This window comes from Xiphophorus maculatus, chromosome 8 (assembly GCF_002775205.1).
Source record: "Xiphophorus maculatus strain JP 163 A chromosome 8, X_maculatus-5.0-male, whole genome shotgun sequence".
In the NCBI taxonomy this organism is placed as follows: domain Eukaryota; kingdom Metazoa; phylum Chordata; class Actinopteri; order Cyprinodontiformes; family Poeciliidae; genus Xiphophorus; species Xiphophorus maculatus.
The window spans coordinates 15770772-15788502 of NC_036450.1; the positions used below are offsets into that span (position 1 = coordinate 15770772).

A 17731-nucleotide genomic window follows, 5' to 3' on the forward strand; every position below is an offset into this window, starting at 1 on the left:
TAAATTTACAAGCACATTCCCCATCAGAATTTTAACTTTTAAACCTCTTAGCTATGAAGCAATAGTGCCAACTTTGACTTCACAGTGCAACTCAGCTCTTTTTTTGAATAAAAGTGTTTTATTCAGATCACAGAGTAAAGGGAAATCAAACTTTAACACACTGTATTTTACCTAACTCTTCTCAACCACATGTTTATTTTTAGCAAATGATGGGCGTAGCCGGTGAGAAATTTCTTAAAGACATATTTAGGACTTATCTATCATCTGGGTCCAGCTTCTGAAAAGTTTTTGGTTGACCACACAGAAAGTTAATTCTTCCAGCAAAATGTTTCCCTGGGATTCAAAACAGTGGATGAGGGGTGAGGGGAATTGACCTCTTGCTGTCAAGCCATTGGCCTTCATCTAAGCCGGAGCAAACAACAGGAGGAACGGCTAACATCTTGGCTCCTTTGGCCCCATCAAGGAGTGGTGGTTTGTTTGGAATGGCCAACGGCTGGGAGGTCAGGGTGACAGAGTAAATTATGGTGCAGAGTTTGAAGGGAGACGCTGAGTGGGTGGTTGTATCAGTTGGGGGTAAATTATTGCTTGGCTTGGGAAGGGGATAGGGGTGAATGGCAATGGGTGATGAAGGAGACATAAGGGGGTCAAGAAAGTATAAGGAGAGAGACCTCCCAGGCAAAAAAAGGACACAGGACAGCTCCTACACCTTCACATCTACTGCACACTCTGTCTATATTAGGACTCCATCCTGGTTATGATCAAATCTTTCACATAATGTGCCCCATCCATCAATTTTGAGACTGAATGTCTTTTCTTAAAACTAGATCTGGTGACTTTAGGGGAAAAGACTTTGAACAATTGATCAGTATGCCTTCCCCTTATTTTGTCCTAATGGTGGGATTGTGGCAGGAGCTATGTCTAAAAATTTGTTCTTGAAGTTTTTAAAACTCTGGTCACCCTTTTAATTTATTTTTCAAGCCTTCTAATTCTATTCATTAGATCACAATTTCTGTCAACCTGTTTAGGGTAAAAATGTGAGGAAACATTTAGATAGCTTATGGGAAAGCAAAATTGGAGTCCCTTTATTGTTGGCTTTAAATTCCACCTGCCACCATGTAAATGTAAGTGATTTTTTTCATTTGTACTGGCTAAGCTGAGGTAAAACCCAGCCATTAGCAGGAACCTGAAAATTCTGCTGACTATTAAGAGAGAACCTTCACCTGTTGCTTCTGCTGCATCATCAATAGATTTTATTGTTTGACTTATTTTAAAAGCCCATACAATTTTCAAAATAGATCATGCATATCTCATTTGTATGCACTTATTGTAATTCAATCATATTGCTAAGAATTATGCCTTTCTTAATTGTAACTATGATGAATGGACAGCAAGCAGAGCCAGAACTTGCAGAATCTGATCATAATACCCCGTGAAATTAAAAGAAACCACTGGTATCATTTTCCATCCTCCTTTATATAGAGATATTGATTTTGCTTAAATGGTATCTTTCTCGTGTATCAGGCTTCTGTAGAATAAAGTAAACAGTATAACTATGTTTATTATAAATCATATCATGGGCTACATAGATGATAATTAGAACATCTTTGGATTTCAAAGATATTATTATTAGCATCAGTAAGCAAACTTGTCAGAAGGACTTAGACATGAGGTTACTAATTATTCAGGGCTCAGGAAAGATAAATATTTTTCAGAAAACAGTGTGTTTCTGTCACAAAAAATAGCGTTGTTTATTTCGACCCTACGCCATTTACTCTCTCTACTCTCACAATTGTCTTTTATACCAGTTTGCCTCTTGATAAATTATACTGATTATGCATGAATTTGTACCAGCCCTGGGGACATTTTGCACCCACAAGACAACTGATGATTTAAAGCAATGTTTTATTATGTACTCATAGTTTATGGTAATAAAATTGGGGTTGGTGACTCAGAGGATTTTATGTATCAGCAAGTGCCTCTCCAAGTTTTCTTTTTTTGGTTTCATCATGAGTCCTAACCTGTCATATTTCACAGGTACTGACCATCTCTAATGTGCTCAATCCAAATGAATGCTAAAAGTTAGGCAAAACAAATGACCTCCAGTTAAACATGAAATTGGAAAATACTTCTGGGTTTTCCTACTTGTTAATCAAAATATTTAATTACCAGTGACAGTTACACTGATGCCCTGTGGTGTAGTACATAGAAATAAAATGGTTCATTTACAATCTAAAGTTATATAAAATACTATACACTCCTGTTATAATGCCAGATCTTTGTGATAAACCATATTATCAGCTATTGTTCAGAATTAACCAACATATTCAAACTCAGGTTGTGCAGGATTAAACTCATTACTTTTGATTAATCCCAGTCCAACAGCAAAATTTAAGAAGCTGCCAGGTTCTGTGCAGTGCATGTGAAAACAATATTGTAGCTTCTTCACATATCTGGGCAATTGCACAGGGTGGAAGATGGAAGCTGGAAGCTTTTGCTAGTGAAGAAATATAGCCAAATCCCAAAAAATTTTGCAACAATCCATTTGAAGTCTCTAAAATATGTTTTGGTCCTGTGAGTTAGTTCATTCTTTTTGCAAAAGGTATGCACATTACCAAAGAACTCTACACCTACAGGAAAACATGTTTGTAAAATTATCATGCTTTGAAACTGGTTTTCTTGAGTCTGAAGGGTGGGGCTTGTCAATTTGAAGAGAATTACGAACTGTTCTAAAAACCGTTGGGATAAAACCTTCAGACATCTGCTAAAAAAACTGAAGATGAAGCGAAATATCATAACTCAGTATAGCACTGACACATTTATTAAAAATAACCAAAGAATGACTTAAGATTACAGTTTTGCAATGGCCCAGCCAGAGTTTGCAGTAGACTTGAGTTCAATTCACAATCTGTTTGATGATCTGAAGAGGCCTGTGCACAGGCAATCTTTGCAATCTGACAAATGTAGATTGTTTTTAAGCAAATACTGAATACATGGACCCACCACAGCAAACTCCCAATAGCTGAAAGTCATGAAAAATACCATATGATGATAGTATAATATGCACAGTTGAAACCAACTTAGCACTACCACAGAAATTAGTATCTAGAGTTTTCCGTATTTCCACTTTTGGGGGTGCAGCCAATCAGTACCAAAGAACATCCATGGTCCTCATGGATTGGCTGCCTTCCTAGAGCTTTTCTCCCTCCAACACACCTGATTTAATTTGAATGGTCATTAAGAAACTTCTGGAGAACTTGGTGACAGACTGAAGAAACAAAGTTAATCAGTGGAATCAAGTGTGTCGAGGAAACTCCCAAAGAACAAGGATTGGAAAAAAAACTAGTGATGAAATTTGTTGTGATCATATGTAATATACAGTAAGTATTGTCCTTTTATAGCATATCAGATGTATATGTCACATTTAACTACATATATAAAGAGACACTTTATTCATGCTATGTTTAAAATAATGTGATCTTGATGCTATTCAAAAATGATATCAAATCATTATATTTAGCTGATGTTTATTAATGCCTATGCATATATAACTGGTGTATGGACCTCTATGGAAAGATGAACTCATAGAGCTCTGTTACATCTGTTCCATTTCTGCTTTTTCATTCTTCTCTGCTGAAAGTAGCAACACTTTACATCACCAGTTGCAGTTGGGTCAGAGGGAACCAAGCATGCACCTAATTGAAAACAGGTTGAATCACACGTTGAGTAGTTGTCTCACTCTGAGGACCAGCACTTTGACCCTTCCCAAAACGGGGGCAGTATGACACACAGTCATGGGGTATATGATCAGTGCACTGCAAAACATGGAAATCCTGGAGATAAGGTTGAGTAGATGTTTTTGTGAACTATACTGGTTACTTTGTTATGGCATTCCATGTATTCCTTTCCTACCAGTTTCTAACACCCTGCTGTGGGATACGGAATTGCTTTTGGGGCCTCTTTGCACAGCCTGCATCTGGGATCTTGCCTAGTGTGGTATATTTGGGCCTCTATTGCTCTGGTCCTTAATATCTGCTCCTGCGCTGTCGTGATCTGTTCTTTTGCATTGTTCTTCAGACCTGTCGTATCTTGTGATTGGCCACTTCTGTTAGATTGAGCTGTGAGTGCTCTCACAGAGCCGAGTAGGGATCTCAAGTTTAACAGATGGTCCAGTGTAGTATTGTTGTGAAAGAGTGCATGTCAGAATACTATTGAGCAAGTGTGTGTGAGATTTAAACACACATGCCTCGCATTATTGTTCATTCACATAGATATGTGCGCTCAGCTCATTCTCACTGTGTGCACACATTGGTTACTGCACGCTCAAGTTGGTAGCATTAACGGTGGCAGAAAGAGAAAAAGAAACAGGTTGAAGCTTCAGCATTATTTTACACTTGTAGACCAAAAAGGCAGTAAAGCATCATGTAACATGAGCTACTGAATCAACACTGAAGTGCTTTGAACAAATTAAAATCATTAAATGTAATAAATATGAAAGCAACATATACATAAGGAATGATCTCATGTTAAGCCACTTCCATATGTCCTGGTTAAAAAATGATTTACTTTTAACAGCTGTTAATCTAAAAATATGGAATGTGTGAAGAAGTTATGCAGACTTTGAGGACTGACTTTTGGTTTTCCAATTTTTCTCAGTTGCTTTGGTGCATTACTCACTTCACTATTAACATTTGCACAACTGTTCATGCATTTATTAAAACAGTTAGTGCAAACTCCAAAACCTAGTTAATCTGCAAAAGTGATTCAGTTGTTCAGAATCGATAGCTCATTCCTCAAAAACAAGTTTTCATGTTAATGAAAGTGCTGAAGTCATGTTTATGTAAAAAAAAAAAAAAAAAAGACAAAACATTTTTATCTCCTATGTTTTGCTTTTTTATCTTCACACAAAGAAGATAAGATAGTCAGGGAATGTTTTACTGTCACCTGGAATTACATGAGCTACAACTGCTGAACATGATAGAAGTTTTAAAAGAAACTTCAAAAGTAAAAAAAAATACTTCTAAATGAAACTGAAAAAACTGACCCAGTAGCCAGAAACTATTGTCAATAACCTAAATACAACAATTTTAAATTTGTTCTTCAACAAAACAGAAGTAATTACGTGTTCTTGTACAAAAAACTGAGATGAGAAATTTTAGGTTTCACATATTGTTATGTACATGAGGTTTTGTAGGAAACCTTTTGTTCTGCTTGTGTTTGAGAGGGTTCTGCTTTTCTAAAAATCAAAAATGCTGAGGGCTCATCAAAGTTTATGACTTTCCTGTACACCACTCAAACACTTCCTTGGTTTAACTGCTGACTTTGGCTTAGAGTTTGATGAGTCAGAGTGACTTGGCATCAGTATTTGCTCCTGGTGGTAAATTGCATTTACACTGAGGATTATATAGCTGTATTGGGAATAGTGGTTTAAACTTATGTTTATTTGTTAAGGTCTGGGGACAAGAGTTGGCTGACGTTCTTTTGTCTATATTATCCATTACCGCATTTGAGGGTGTGTGTTTGTGTTTTTCTACTAGGAACATACTACATATCCTAATGATACATGCAATGATATTCCTTTGAGGATTTTAGTATTTTTGGCTAATTGTCACTGCATCAATGACATTGATGATGGAATTGTAAAATTAAGTCAATGATACTTGATGGTCCACATGAAGTAATGTATGACAAGCCCAATGGACTCATTTACCTCATTTACTGATGTCTTCCCCACCCATTTACCAGTGTTTAAAACACACATAACAGATAATAGCTGTGATTATAACAGTTCATTATGACCCTTTCGTTCCATGCACTAAATAACATAAAATCACACTTTTTGTCTCAATTTCTCCATAGTGCCAACTTAGTCTAGCTAAAAAAATGTTTTACAGGAACTACTTGTATTTTTGTCCTTGTATTTTTATTTATATATATAAAAAAATGGATCAGTACTCTATTTGCCGTTGCTCTTATAACCTAATACACTTTGATAAGTGAGCAAAAGAAAAATGGGTTGTATCTTGGGACATGCAGTTTTTTCAGCATGTGACCAGTAGAGTCTAAGATAGTTGATACACATTTCTCTTTGTTGGCTGAAGTTATAACATGAAGAAATCTCACTATCAGTTAGAGCATCTGTGCTATTATCTGATTTTTTTCCCCCACTAGATTTATTTTTGATTACTTGGAAATATGAATTTTCTGTGATTTTAGTTTTCACTTTCTGTGTAGAGATGTGGTACTGCATGTCCCATACACCTACCAGATACAGACAGTCTCCCATGTGGGCATGAGTGAGCCCTCTCCGCCTCTGGTGCATGAACTTGGGGGTCCCTATTGTGGAGATGGACGAATCCAGAGGTAAGGACTTGTGTAAAAGATATAATATTTTAAAGGGATTGTTAATTGAAATGATACATAAAAATCGAATTTATAACATGTTAAGCACAGTTTCTATTTTATTTTAGTCTCAAGGGAGAAGAATGTGATGATATGAACTCTGTGAATTCGGATGGCTGTTCAAGTCAGTGCAAGGAAGAGCCCTTTTTTAATTGTGTTGGTAAGTCTTATGAACTAAGTTGTTTTAAAATTTAACATTTGCAATGATGCTGTTGCAAATAATGGTAAATAGCTATATTTCCACCCAAATGTCATTAAAATTTTGAGCAAACTTTTCAAATGTTGCAAAAAAGGAAGAAAATGTAAATTAGGCATGTGTCCATCTGCTGGTTTTGAAGCAAATCAACCTGGCAAGGCAAAGAGTGATTTTATCAGATATTTATGTTAGGCATTACTATAACCATCATTGGTCTAAAAAAAAAAATCTAAAATTATTTACATCCCTGCTGGCATTTGCACAATCCTTTGCATTATTTTTGTTCATTTTAAAAGGCATTTCTGCTGTTGATACACATCTGCTTTTCTGTACTGCACTAATATACTTTGTTGTTAATAGTCACAGTCAGATTACATATTTAAAAAAAAAAAAAACATCACCCTACTCAGTTGCACATCCCTTGCTCAGTATTTGTATGGTACACTATATTATTATTATTGTTGTTAATTGTGGGTTTTAAAAAAATATATTTTTAACACTGATATTTTCTGTGAAGTTATCTTGATGCTGCTGGTAAACCTGAATTTCCCCACATTTTGACAATAAAGGCTATTGTTGATTTTACTGCTAATGCCACTGTTTTTTCAAAGTTTACATTTAGTCAAATCTGGCTTAGCTTAAATACTTAACTAAACTAACAGCCAATCATGTTTAATGCAATATTGTGTCTATAGTTTGATTTTCAGCTTGTAACCGCCCTACTCCCTCCTACTGGAGGTCTTTCCTTCTTGTTGATGCACTCAGTCACCTTCCCACTCTATTATCTGTTTATTGTATCCCTCTTCAAATCCAAATACAATATCAATGCATCTTTCCTTTCCTGTACTTGTTACTCCTCTTTCTTCAGCTCACACATTGCCCTTTGTTCCTGCACTTTTCATCAGACACTATTTGAACTTCCTCTTGTCTCGCTCTCTCTTCTTGCCTACTTATTTGCCTGTTTCTGCTTAGTGAGTGGCAGAAAGCTCTTCTATATGCCCCCTCAGTAGCCCCTCGTTTCACCGTTGCCAGAGCACAAAACTGACTTGAGCTTTTGGCCGTGCTGGAGATGGCTGGAATTTCAAGGAGGAGGACCCGGCCAACTTGGCACTGAATACCGCCTTTCCCCCTAACTGGAACCCCACCGGCTGACGCTGCTTTAGCTTAGACCACTGGGGCCCAGGCAACCTTCCTGCTTCACTCCCCTTTCCTCCAATACACAGGCTTTCAGTTCCAGACCCTAACTCCGGGTGGGATGTCTGGAAAAAATACTGCTGTATCTTTCTTTTGCTTCTTGACTTTGTCTGTACTGCTTCTTCCCTCCTCCTCTTGTGTTGGTCTTTCATGATTTCATTTACGTATGCTCTCCCTTACATTCTTCTTTGCTCCCTTTTCAAGACCCTAACATACACTTGGATTCCCTAGTACATCCAAATTCACGTTCCCATCCTCTTCTCTTCATCTTCCTTTTTGATAAAGCAATACCACAGGTGATGCGTTTTTAGGTTTTTGTGTTACTGCTCTGTGTGGTCACACGTAAGACTTGAAAAGGGATGGAAGATGTCCAGTAAACTTACCTTAGAATGTCAAAGTTGTGAATTCTGGAAATATTGAAGTTGCAAACGTTTGTTGAAAATCATGGAAATTGATTTGAATGTTAAGGAATTACAGAAATGTATTTATTTTTTAATTGTCATATTCATCCACAAATATAAACCTTTGTTTTTTCATATGCAGACATCAAATAATAGCATATATGAAATGTATTTACCCAATAATGTAATTCAGTTTCCTTTATGTAGCCCCAAAATTCAAATATGCGCCTTTAATGTGGTCTTACTTGTAAAGGGTTCTAGAAGTATCTGCCTGTGACTAAAAACCAAAAGTGTAACATAAAGTGACCTATAGTGTGGCCATACACAAAAGTATGCTATAAATTTTACTATCTTCATGCACTATATAAAACAGGACCACACCACGGGCAAAATCCATACTTTATTCATGTGGTGGTACATAATGTTCCACAAAGTGTTCTTCATTTCTTCATGTTTAGACAAATAAAAATATTTGTTTTTAAATACAGACATACAGTACATGGTAAGATACGTAGCAGTGCAATAGTGTTAACGTAAATGCTAAAAACATTTGAAAATAGGTAAAAAAAAAAAAAAAGAAGGCAGGAAATGATAAGGTCTGGAGTTGGTTTTTGCAGGTTTGTTTTGACAAAGAAAGTGGCTGACAAAAAACTTCCTTATAGGTACTGTAAAAAATGGTATTTACAATTAAAAACATGTTTTAAATGTACATTTTCTGTATCCTTCTCAGAGGAGCCAAGCATGTGCTACTACTACGATGGCGATGGGGTGTGCGAGGACTTCGAGCGAGAAACGGGTGTGAGAGACTGTGGCCTCTATACACCCAGTGGTTTCTTAGACCAGTGGGCTTCCCATGTTGATGTCTCCCATGAAGAAAAGCCTTATTGCTCTGGGGATGTGGCTGCTGGGTATCCTGCTGTTACTAAGGTCAGTTCATACAGAAAAATGTGCAAGATTAAATTCTTTATCAATGTCACATTACCTCAGTGTAATGAACATTCTCAACAACATACAAGTGGTCAAGGTAATGCATCATAAAATAAGCTACAATCAATTAAAAACTGTTCTAGGACAAAGTAAAACAATTGTTAAAATACAGAACTTTTTTTTTTTCATCTAACAAAAGGGCAGCACCTCCTATAATGGCTGCAAGCACCCATCTACCTTTGTCTGTGGATGGGCTGTACAGAAACATTTTTTTTTTCACTACTGCACAATGACAGTAGAGACTGATTATGATTCTGAGGTCATCTGGCCTTACAATGTTCAAGCATTTTTTCTATGTCACACAATAACACACATAACACAAAGGGAAGTGACGTGCCTCCACATCTTAAAATTAAGTAAATTGATTTCATGAACAATGTAAAAAAAAAAAAAAAAACTTTTTTCTTTCCTAGATTCCTTTCTTGACATCTATTGTGGTGTGTGGTTGATCACTTCTTTTCTTTTTAATTTAATATCCACATTCCCATCTGCATTGATCTTACACAATATTTTCATTTGGAGAGAAAAAGTACCCTTCTCTTTGTATCTGACATCTACCTGCTACATTCTTCCCAGGATCTGTGGAAATAGTTTTGCTCTAGCAGGTGGTAATTTCTCATAACTAAACTAACCTGAAAATCGACTATGCTTCAAAAAATGAATCTATTCCATTAGAAAACGTGAATCAACAGAACAACTATTTGACAGCTACATGCAGTTTGCAACGCATTGATTTATTGTTACAACTTGTCAAATGCAGCTGTGGAGCTACATGTCATTTAATGCAAAATTTCAAGCAACTTTAATTTTCTCTTGTTTGATGTACTTCCTTTTTCAAGTCTAAAGTTGCATCTGTCCCAAATTATTTAGTTGATCTAATTCTTAGTTAAAAGATACAAATAATGGAAATATATGTGATTAAAACCAAGTAATCTAGAGGAGAATAAGCAAAATAAATGTGATCTACAGTTTTATTGAGAATATGAAGTGCTATGCCAGAGTTGTGCCTGCCAAAACAGTTTTGCTGTGCTGATGTAAACAGTTTATTTTAATTAGTTTGAAAGCAGTTAGCATGGTGGGACCAAACGACTGGCTGCATTGAGTTGGGTCATCAAAATAAAATGGTAAGAAGTGAGATTTAATGGCCATGGCTGAGGTTATTTTCTAAATTGTATTTCTTTTATGCAATATATTAATCTAAATAGACTTTTTTACATATGTGATGTTTTTACTCAGACATAAGTCTTCAGATAACTTTATTGGTCATCCAGCTCCACCTGGTAAACATGTGACCAAGATATTGGTGCCCTTCTACCGAAAGTTAGTAAAACTGTTCTCTCAGCTTAGACAAAACGTACGTCGTTGCCAAACATATCTATCTCTTTTCTATTTGATAAGTGCCTTTTGTCAAATGGGTTTCTTTTGTGAGTGCAGTCATCTGAACTGCTTTGCACCGTATTGCAGATTAGATCAGCCTTATGCATAAGCAGTTCAATGCTGGTGGACTTTGCCAAATTTTATCTCTCTAAGGGAATGAGTACCTACACCCAAAATATAACATTTTGTGGCCAAGTACCTTAGATAAAATTAAAATATGAAGCTACAGATGCTAATAAATTAAAAGCTGTGTGGGAGCCGAAAAAGTTGGCTATCTGAAAAAAGCTGACATCTTCCTAAGAATTGAGCAAGGACTGCAGGAGTGTTAAAAAAAAAGAAAGCCCTTACAAATAACGTTTTTAATCCTTTTTATAGAGTCATGAAAATATCTGTACATGAGTCAAAGTCTATTTGTGAATTAAGACAAAATAATGATCAGAAAACCTGGACAAGTAATATTAAAGCCTGCTTTATATGCTTCATTCTTTGGTAATCAAGCTTGCACCATTACATAGTCATACAGAAACATGTGTGCAAGCATACATACAGTCCCTGTGCTGCCTCCATACAGGTTTATAAAGTAAATCCATATAGGACTGAAATGTACTATTTTTGTCGCTCTAAAACAGTACATAATGTTTCTCCACTACTTTTCTGCAGCATGCTTTAGGGGAATTACAGTTGAGATCTGGCCCTCACAATTTACTTTGGTGTTTTATAATTATTTGCATGTGTGTGGGCACGTTTTCTCATATTCTTGGGTTCATCAGTCAATAGTCCCCTATGCTTGTGGGGTACAACAGTTTATTAGGACTAAAATGTCCCCTAAATGTTAAAAGGTTGTTTATGGGTTATTAGGATTTAGGTTTTAGGGTTGCTCTTGTTAAATGGTTGGTAAAGAGCTTGATCACGCATAACAAGAGTAGACAAAAGTAAAAGAATGAATAGTGCAAATACCTTACTTTTACATATGTGTGTTGAGGAGCTTGTGAAAGTGGGGAGTCTGCATTTGCATTCAAGCACCAAGATTAAACATCAAACCAAGTGATTTCTCCAGAGAATGCTACTGCCCTCACAATCTCTCAATGGAGCTTTAATTATACATTAGCAACAGAAGGGATAAGCCTTAAGTGCTGTCACACAAAAGGCAAGTCATATGTAAAATTAAACTATCTTGGAATTTCAAATAAACATATGAGAGGCACAATAGGGAGTGGGATAGCTAGACATTATCATTAACTGGCCTAGTTATGTTTCAAATTGCAAAAGCATTAATGGTTTGTATTCGAGACAGAATAAATAACAAACTTCTTAGGAGCTGCTGCAGGGAAATGTTTTTCTATACTATTTCTCCTCCAGCTAGATATTCAGGTACATGAATGGGATTCGTGCACACAACTTGAATCACACACTAAAATGAGAAGGAGAGAGAGAAATACTAACAAACACAGAAGCTTAAACAGTAACTGAAATTATGCTTCAAGAGGGCAGCAAGGTCAGCTTTTCTGGCACTTACTCTCCTTCCTAACATTCCCTACAAACCACAAAATCCGTATCAACCATTTAGCACTGACATAAGCATGTGGTTAGATTAAAAAGAGACCTCTGACATTGTGTCTTTATGTCTTTTTCACTATAGAATATTGTAAAAATACAATAATTAAAAAAACACGTACTCTGCTTGTAGTGAGACATTATTGATTAATATACAAAGTTTTTACAATGTTTTGTTGAACACAAATGTCATTAAGGACCCATTTTGTTGACATTGCACACACTTCAGTCCTTATGTGAAAGCTACTTATGTTTTTCCTGATGAGACTGACAGACAAACTGCACCTACTCATCAACTTGAAAAGATCAGTTTCCACAGTTTGCCACTGAGGTTGTCTATCATCCGCTTTAGCACAATGAGACGGTGAGCTTTGATAAGTAAGGGTGGCTGTGGGTGCAAGGACATTACCTCACACACCGGGAGCTTACCAGCGTTCCAGTAAACCATGGGATGGTGCTTGGAAACTCATACTTTCTTCTCTCTGTTTCTCTTTTCTTCTTGCCACAAATGTCTCACAGATGCTCACAACTGTTTACCGAGTGCAGGCTCTAAATGTGTATGTACGCTTTCATCAGACAAAGTATGAGAACTAGCAAAGAGGAAAAGAAAAAATATATATTTGAAAGTAATACGGTGTACTTTCAATTACTAAATAATCATTCTAATTTGGCTTTTCACCAACGTAAAAAAAACAATTTGAAGTTAATGCTAAATTATGAAAAGCTAGGTGTTTTATTCAGTTTCCATACTTTGAAACTAGAGGTACATCAGTCAAGGTTTTGTGACCACTATTCAATATCAAATTTTTGTAAAGCTGAATTCTCTTTACGAAATGTTATTGACACTCTGTCGATACTGGGAGTGCTAATTCTGGCTTTTACTATTATTGTAAAATAAATTATTGATTAGCATTGCTAATTCTTAAATTTAGTTTCATTGTGTATTCCCTAGGTAATATAGTCCCAAATCTTAAATCCGACATTTCAAAAAGACTGGTAATGTTCCCAAATCAAACACACAGAGCTAAAAGCTCCAGTGGAAAATAAAACAACAAATAAACAGAACAACAATGAGCAACTTCCTGGCATTTATTGAAGTCAGCTCTGGATCAATAAGCTTGTCAGTTAGGTGAATCATTCCCAAGATCATTTAGTGGCTGCTGTGTTCCAGAAACTAGCATAGTACTTCAACTTAATAGTTGTGACACAACCAAATCAGAAATTAGGCAATAAATAAACAATGAAAGATTACTTTATCTATGCTTCAGATTGAGTAGCTATGGAAAATCAATACCAGGTAATATTTTAGGTGAGCTAATCTTTGTCTCTAATTTATGGACCAATATCTCATTTCTGGAGTTAGGCAATTCTTGTATAGAAAAATTTCTTATAATTTTCTGCTTTAAAAGACTTTCAACACATTTGAACCGTCTCTGAAGAAGTATCTGTGAGATTATTGACTTGCATCCTAAATAGGTGCTTTCCAAAGTCTGAAGATGTTTGAGTAAAAATTTAAACCAAAAAAGGTGCTTCATGCTCGCAAAATATGTATGTTTAAATTCTGGCTTTTACTTGGTTGCATACGTGGAAACTGTAGACACCCAATAGAGAGAGTCTGCTGGTGAGGTGCATTACACAGTAGAAGGGTTATTGACATAATTTCTCTGCCTTTGCTAACAGCTCCCTTCTGTGTTTCCTGCTTTTTAAGTTTATTGTTTCACTTTATGTTGTTAGGGAGTCTTTTTACAGTACAGACATAACTTTAGGGCAGTGAATCTGACAGTTGCACTCTCGCTTTCTCTTTATCCCATTCGGTTTCCCCTTGGCTTAAGACGCTTTAGTCTCCTTTTATCTGAAGTGGTGATTTACAAACACCAGTTTGTGTCTGCTGAACTCCAGTTGACAACCCAGCTGGTAAATATTAAGACCATGTGTGTAACTATGTGCAAGGGAGTGTGTTTGTGTGTGTTTTGAAGCTTAGTTGCTCACCTTCTGTCTAATGTAATTGTGAATGTTTGTTGGTTTTTTTTTTTAAAAAGAAAAGTGAGAACTTGTCTATTCAAAACAGATTTAAACTTTAACTTCTTAGGTCAAATTGTAACCTCAGAGCATCCATAGTAAATAAACAGTTATGTTTTTCAGTAATGCTTGTCCAAGAAATTAATAAATCTTTGGGTACCTCATGGGTTATACACATTTTTTATTTTCACCATTTAACCAAAGCCAGCCATGTTCTGAGGATCTTAAATCCTTGTGTGAATGGATTCAAGATGTATCAGGAATGGTCTTCTTCAGACCATCTTCAGTGGCGGTCTCGGACACACTTGTAAAAATACAAGAAACACTGAGAAAAAGCTGATTTAAAATGTATATTTTTGATTGTTTTCTATTGAAGTGCCTCCTGCTGATATGAGGTGACTCTCCGTAATCATCTCCCTCACCTGAACAGCATTGTCAAAATCAAATATCTGTCTTTTTGGTACATTGAATTAAAAATAAGTTTGTCATTTCCCAAGGTGCTCACTTGCAATTTTAACAATTATTTGTGGTTCCACTGTTTTACGGAGCAATTAGTCATTCTTTCTTGGTCAAATTTTACTTGGAATCAAAAAGACCAGGCCAGGTGGCTTCGTTGCCCTTCCCAATAACAGTACTATTCTTTATAGTAATGAACTGTGATGTTTTGACTAAATGTTGCTGAAACAGTACTCATATTTTTGCCACTTTTGTTAAGTTAAAGTATCCTTTCTGTATTGATAATGGAAGTCATATGTTGTACATTTTCAAAATCTGTGTAAAATGACCCCATTTTGCTACATACACTATGCCAAACAGAATGCTGTAAATGAACTGAGACTCATACTCCTCTCTTCTCGGCAAGAATCAATGAATCTTTTTAATGTCCATTGGGACTTAGTATTGAGCATGCACTCTACTCCTTGGAAAACACCTGATCATAGTGCACCCTTAATTGTGTTTTATTATTTTCTCTTCCCATTGTCAATAAATTTATACTTAAAAATGTATAAGCTAATGAATGGTAAATGGACTGTTCTTGAATAGAGCTTCATCTAGTACAGAAGACTCAAAGGCTGCTTACACTATATTCAGTCATTCACACATTCACATGATCATGGTGTCACCACCTGGCTACATTGTAGCCAGAGCTGCCCTGAGGCAGAATGACAGCTGCCATACATTTGCATGAACCTAAATAAACTTAAATAATGAACCTAAATTGTGGCCAAAATTTCATACTATCTTTTCCCTTTTTCATTGTCCTTTTCTCTTTTTCATTTTAGGTTCAATTAAATATTGCTCCTTTGATGCCAGCATTGCTTTGAAGGACATAATTTTAAACAATTTGAAACCGATCTTTAAATTCAAACCATACATTAGTCATTCATAAATATTCACAGACAAAATAACACAAACGGTTTCTCAAAAAAATAACTGATGGCCAATTCTCAATCAATAGCACTGGGCTAGTGAATGTCAAACATGTCACTAGCCCACCCCAACAAGATATTGGAATTCCAAATCCGGCTGGTTCTGGATTGGATTTTCCAGTTTTGTTGATGCTGTTTTTTCTTATACCTCTTATTTATCCCAAAGTGAAAAAGTAAGTGTACTTGCTATTTCCAAAAAATAAGGCCTATAAGAGAAATTCCATAATTTCCTAAACAATGTCTCCTACAGTGAGCTTTCACATGGCCTTTTTTGACCCCACTCTTTGTAAAAGTTTATTGATGAACAAATAAAACTTCAATGAAAGTAAGTACCTAAGTGCTTGACGGATGGAAAGTTGTCTCGCCATCAACACCCTTCCTCCCACTTTTAACACTGGCACCCAATCAATGACAAATTTATTCAGATTACTGTGATTCTGCACTCACATGGGGGATGGTGGAGTGGTGGGATGAAAGGAAGCGTAATGAGCCACGGGTCACATGCGAATTGCCTCCCATTGGTGTGATGCTTTGTAAAGAGGGGGATGTTTGCCTGTGGGCAGGAAATTATGTGAGGAGGAGGGGTGCTGAGAAAGGTCTAGCTGGTTCCACCTGTGTTTATATGTACAAATCATCCCCTTGTCCCAGAGAGATTTTCTCCATCTGCCCTGCTAGTGAAGTTTTAGCATTGGAAAAAGGTCATCCACAAGCAAAAAAAAAGTTTTAAGAAAATTTAATGTATCCATCTTGAGTGACAGAGTTGAAGTGTCAAAACTCTCCCCAAATGGGGCAAGAAAAGCCATTCCTGGCAACTAATCTAGTGGGGTGGGGTGTTAATGTTTTTTGTTTTCAACCGCATTTCTGATTTTTGCCACTTCAGCTCTGAGCGGAAAGGTCATGTCAACAGATTCAAAGGACAGATATACTGACGTATAGCTGGTCTGGCCAGTTTTCTACGGTGGCAGGATCTTGCAGAAGCCTCTCTAGCAAAACTCTCATGTTACTGGTGTCTCATTTCACCAGCTCAGGGCAGCAGCCGAAACTCATTGTCCTTGGTGTGTGTCCTTTCTTCTCTTTATCTTTGTTTATCCATTGCGCAATAATCTTTTACAATCTGTATATATGTTTTTTGTCCCTCTGCTACCCAATTCTGACCTTCCCACATTTCATGTACTTCACACTTTTCTATTTTTAAGCATTTTGCATTGGTAATGGTAAAGAGTTACCACAAATCCAAAGTAAGGATACCAGGATTTTTCTCTTGCCTTTGTTATCTACCCAAATAATGTGATGCCTTCAAAACTGTTGTGAAATAATCAAAAAATTTCTCTTTCTTAAATGCAACTCACCAGTTCAGCCAAAACATTTTACTTTGACTTCGGACCTTTCAACATGGAGGGCCTTACAAAAGTATTCACACCCTGTATTTTTTTTTCATATTAACCAATTAGCACACCAGAAAATGGAGGGATAGGGATAGTCGTTCAGAGGTTTAAAGACCCCAAAGATTAAAAACCTTACAAGGAACCAGTCGTTTGATTCCTCTTAGATCTTTGGCAGTTAGTTTATATTTCATACATCTTAAAGATATTATAGGTTTTGATTTATTAAAAACTAAAATGATTTATTAAAAGTAAATCATTTTTGATATCCTTTTTCAGATGTTTATATCTCTCCCTCACCCATATACCCGTAACCTGACTTTCTGCATTCAATAAAAATTTAAGTTGATACTGCTCTGATTAGGAAAATATGACATAAAAAAGATTGCTATGGGTAAAGTTTGTTATTTAATGGTTAAGATGAGAGCCAAATGCAGAGAGCAGAGGTAGGCAGGTGAAAATAGAAAGCATTTACTAAACAAATTAGGAAAATCAAAAACAAGAAATCCTAAGTGGAACACAAGTAAACAGGATACATGGAACTTGGTTGAGCTAGACTGATGTGCATTAACGATCTGACTGGGGGAGTTTGATAACATAACAATTTTAAGAGCATGATGACATGAATCTAATGAAATAATCTTTATTTCATGCAGACATGTCTGTCCAAGGTCTTTGACTTATCTGATGGAGTCTCCCAGTATGCATGGTTCCCTTGTCAAGAGGCTTACAGACAAAGATCGGAATATTCTACATACTGGCTGAAGGTAAGAAAAATACTAAATATATTCT

At 36.2% G+C, this 17731-nt stretch overlaps 1 protein-coding gene across 2 annotated transcripts in view; it reads left to right on the forward strand.

Annotated features, from left to right (window-relative positions):
- Nucleotides 1-17731, forward strand: part of pappa (pappalysin 1) — a 98222-nt gene that overhangs the window by 34459 nt on the left and 46032 nt on the right. For both annotated transcript variants that reach the window (XM_014470501.2, XM_023338560.1), the window contains exons 8-11: nt 6232-6360; nt 6468-6559; nt 8921-9117; nt 17596-17706. In XM_014470501.2, the coding sequence (XP_014325987.1) occupies nt 6232-6360; nt 6468-6559; nt 8921-9117; nt 17596-17706 (529 nt within the window). The remainder of the gene's footprint in view (nt 1-6231; nt 6361-6467; nt 6560-8920; nt 9118-17595; nt 17707-17731) is intronic.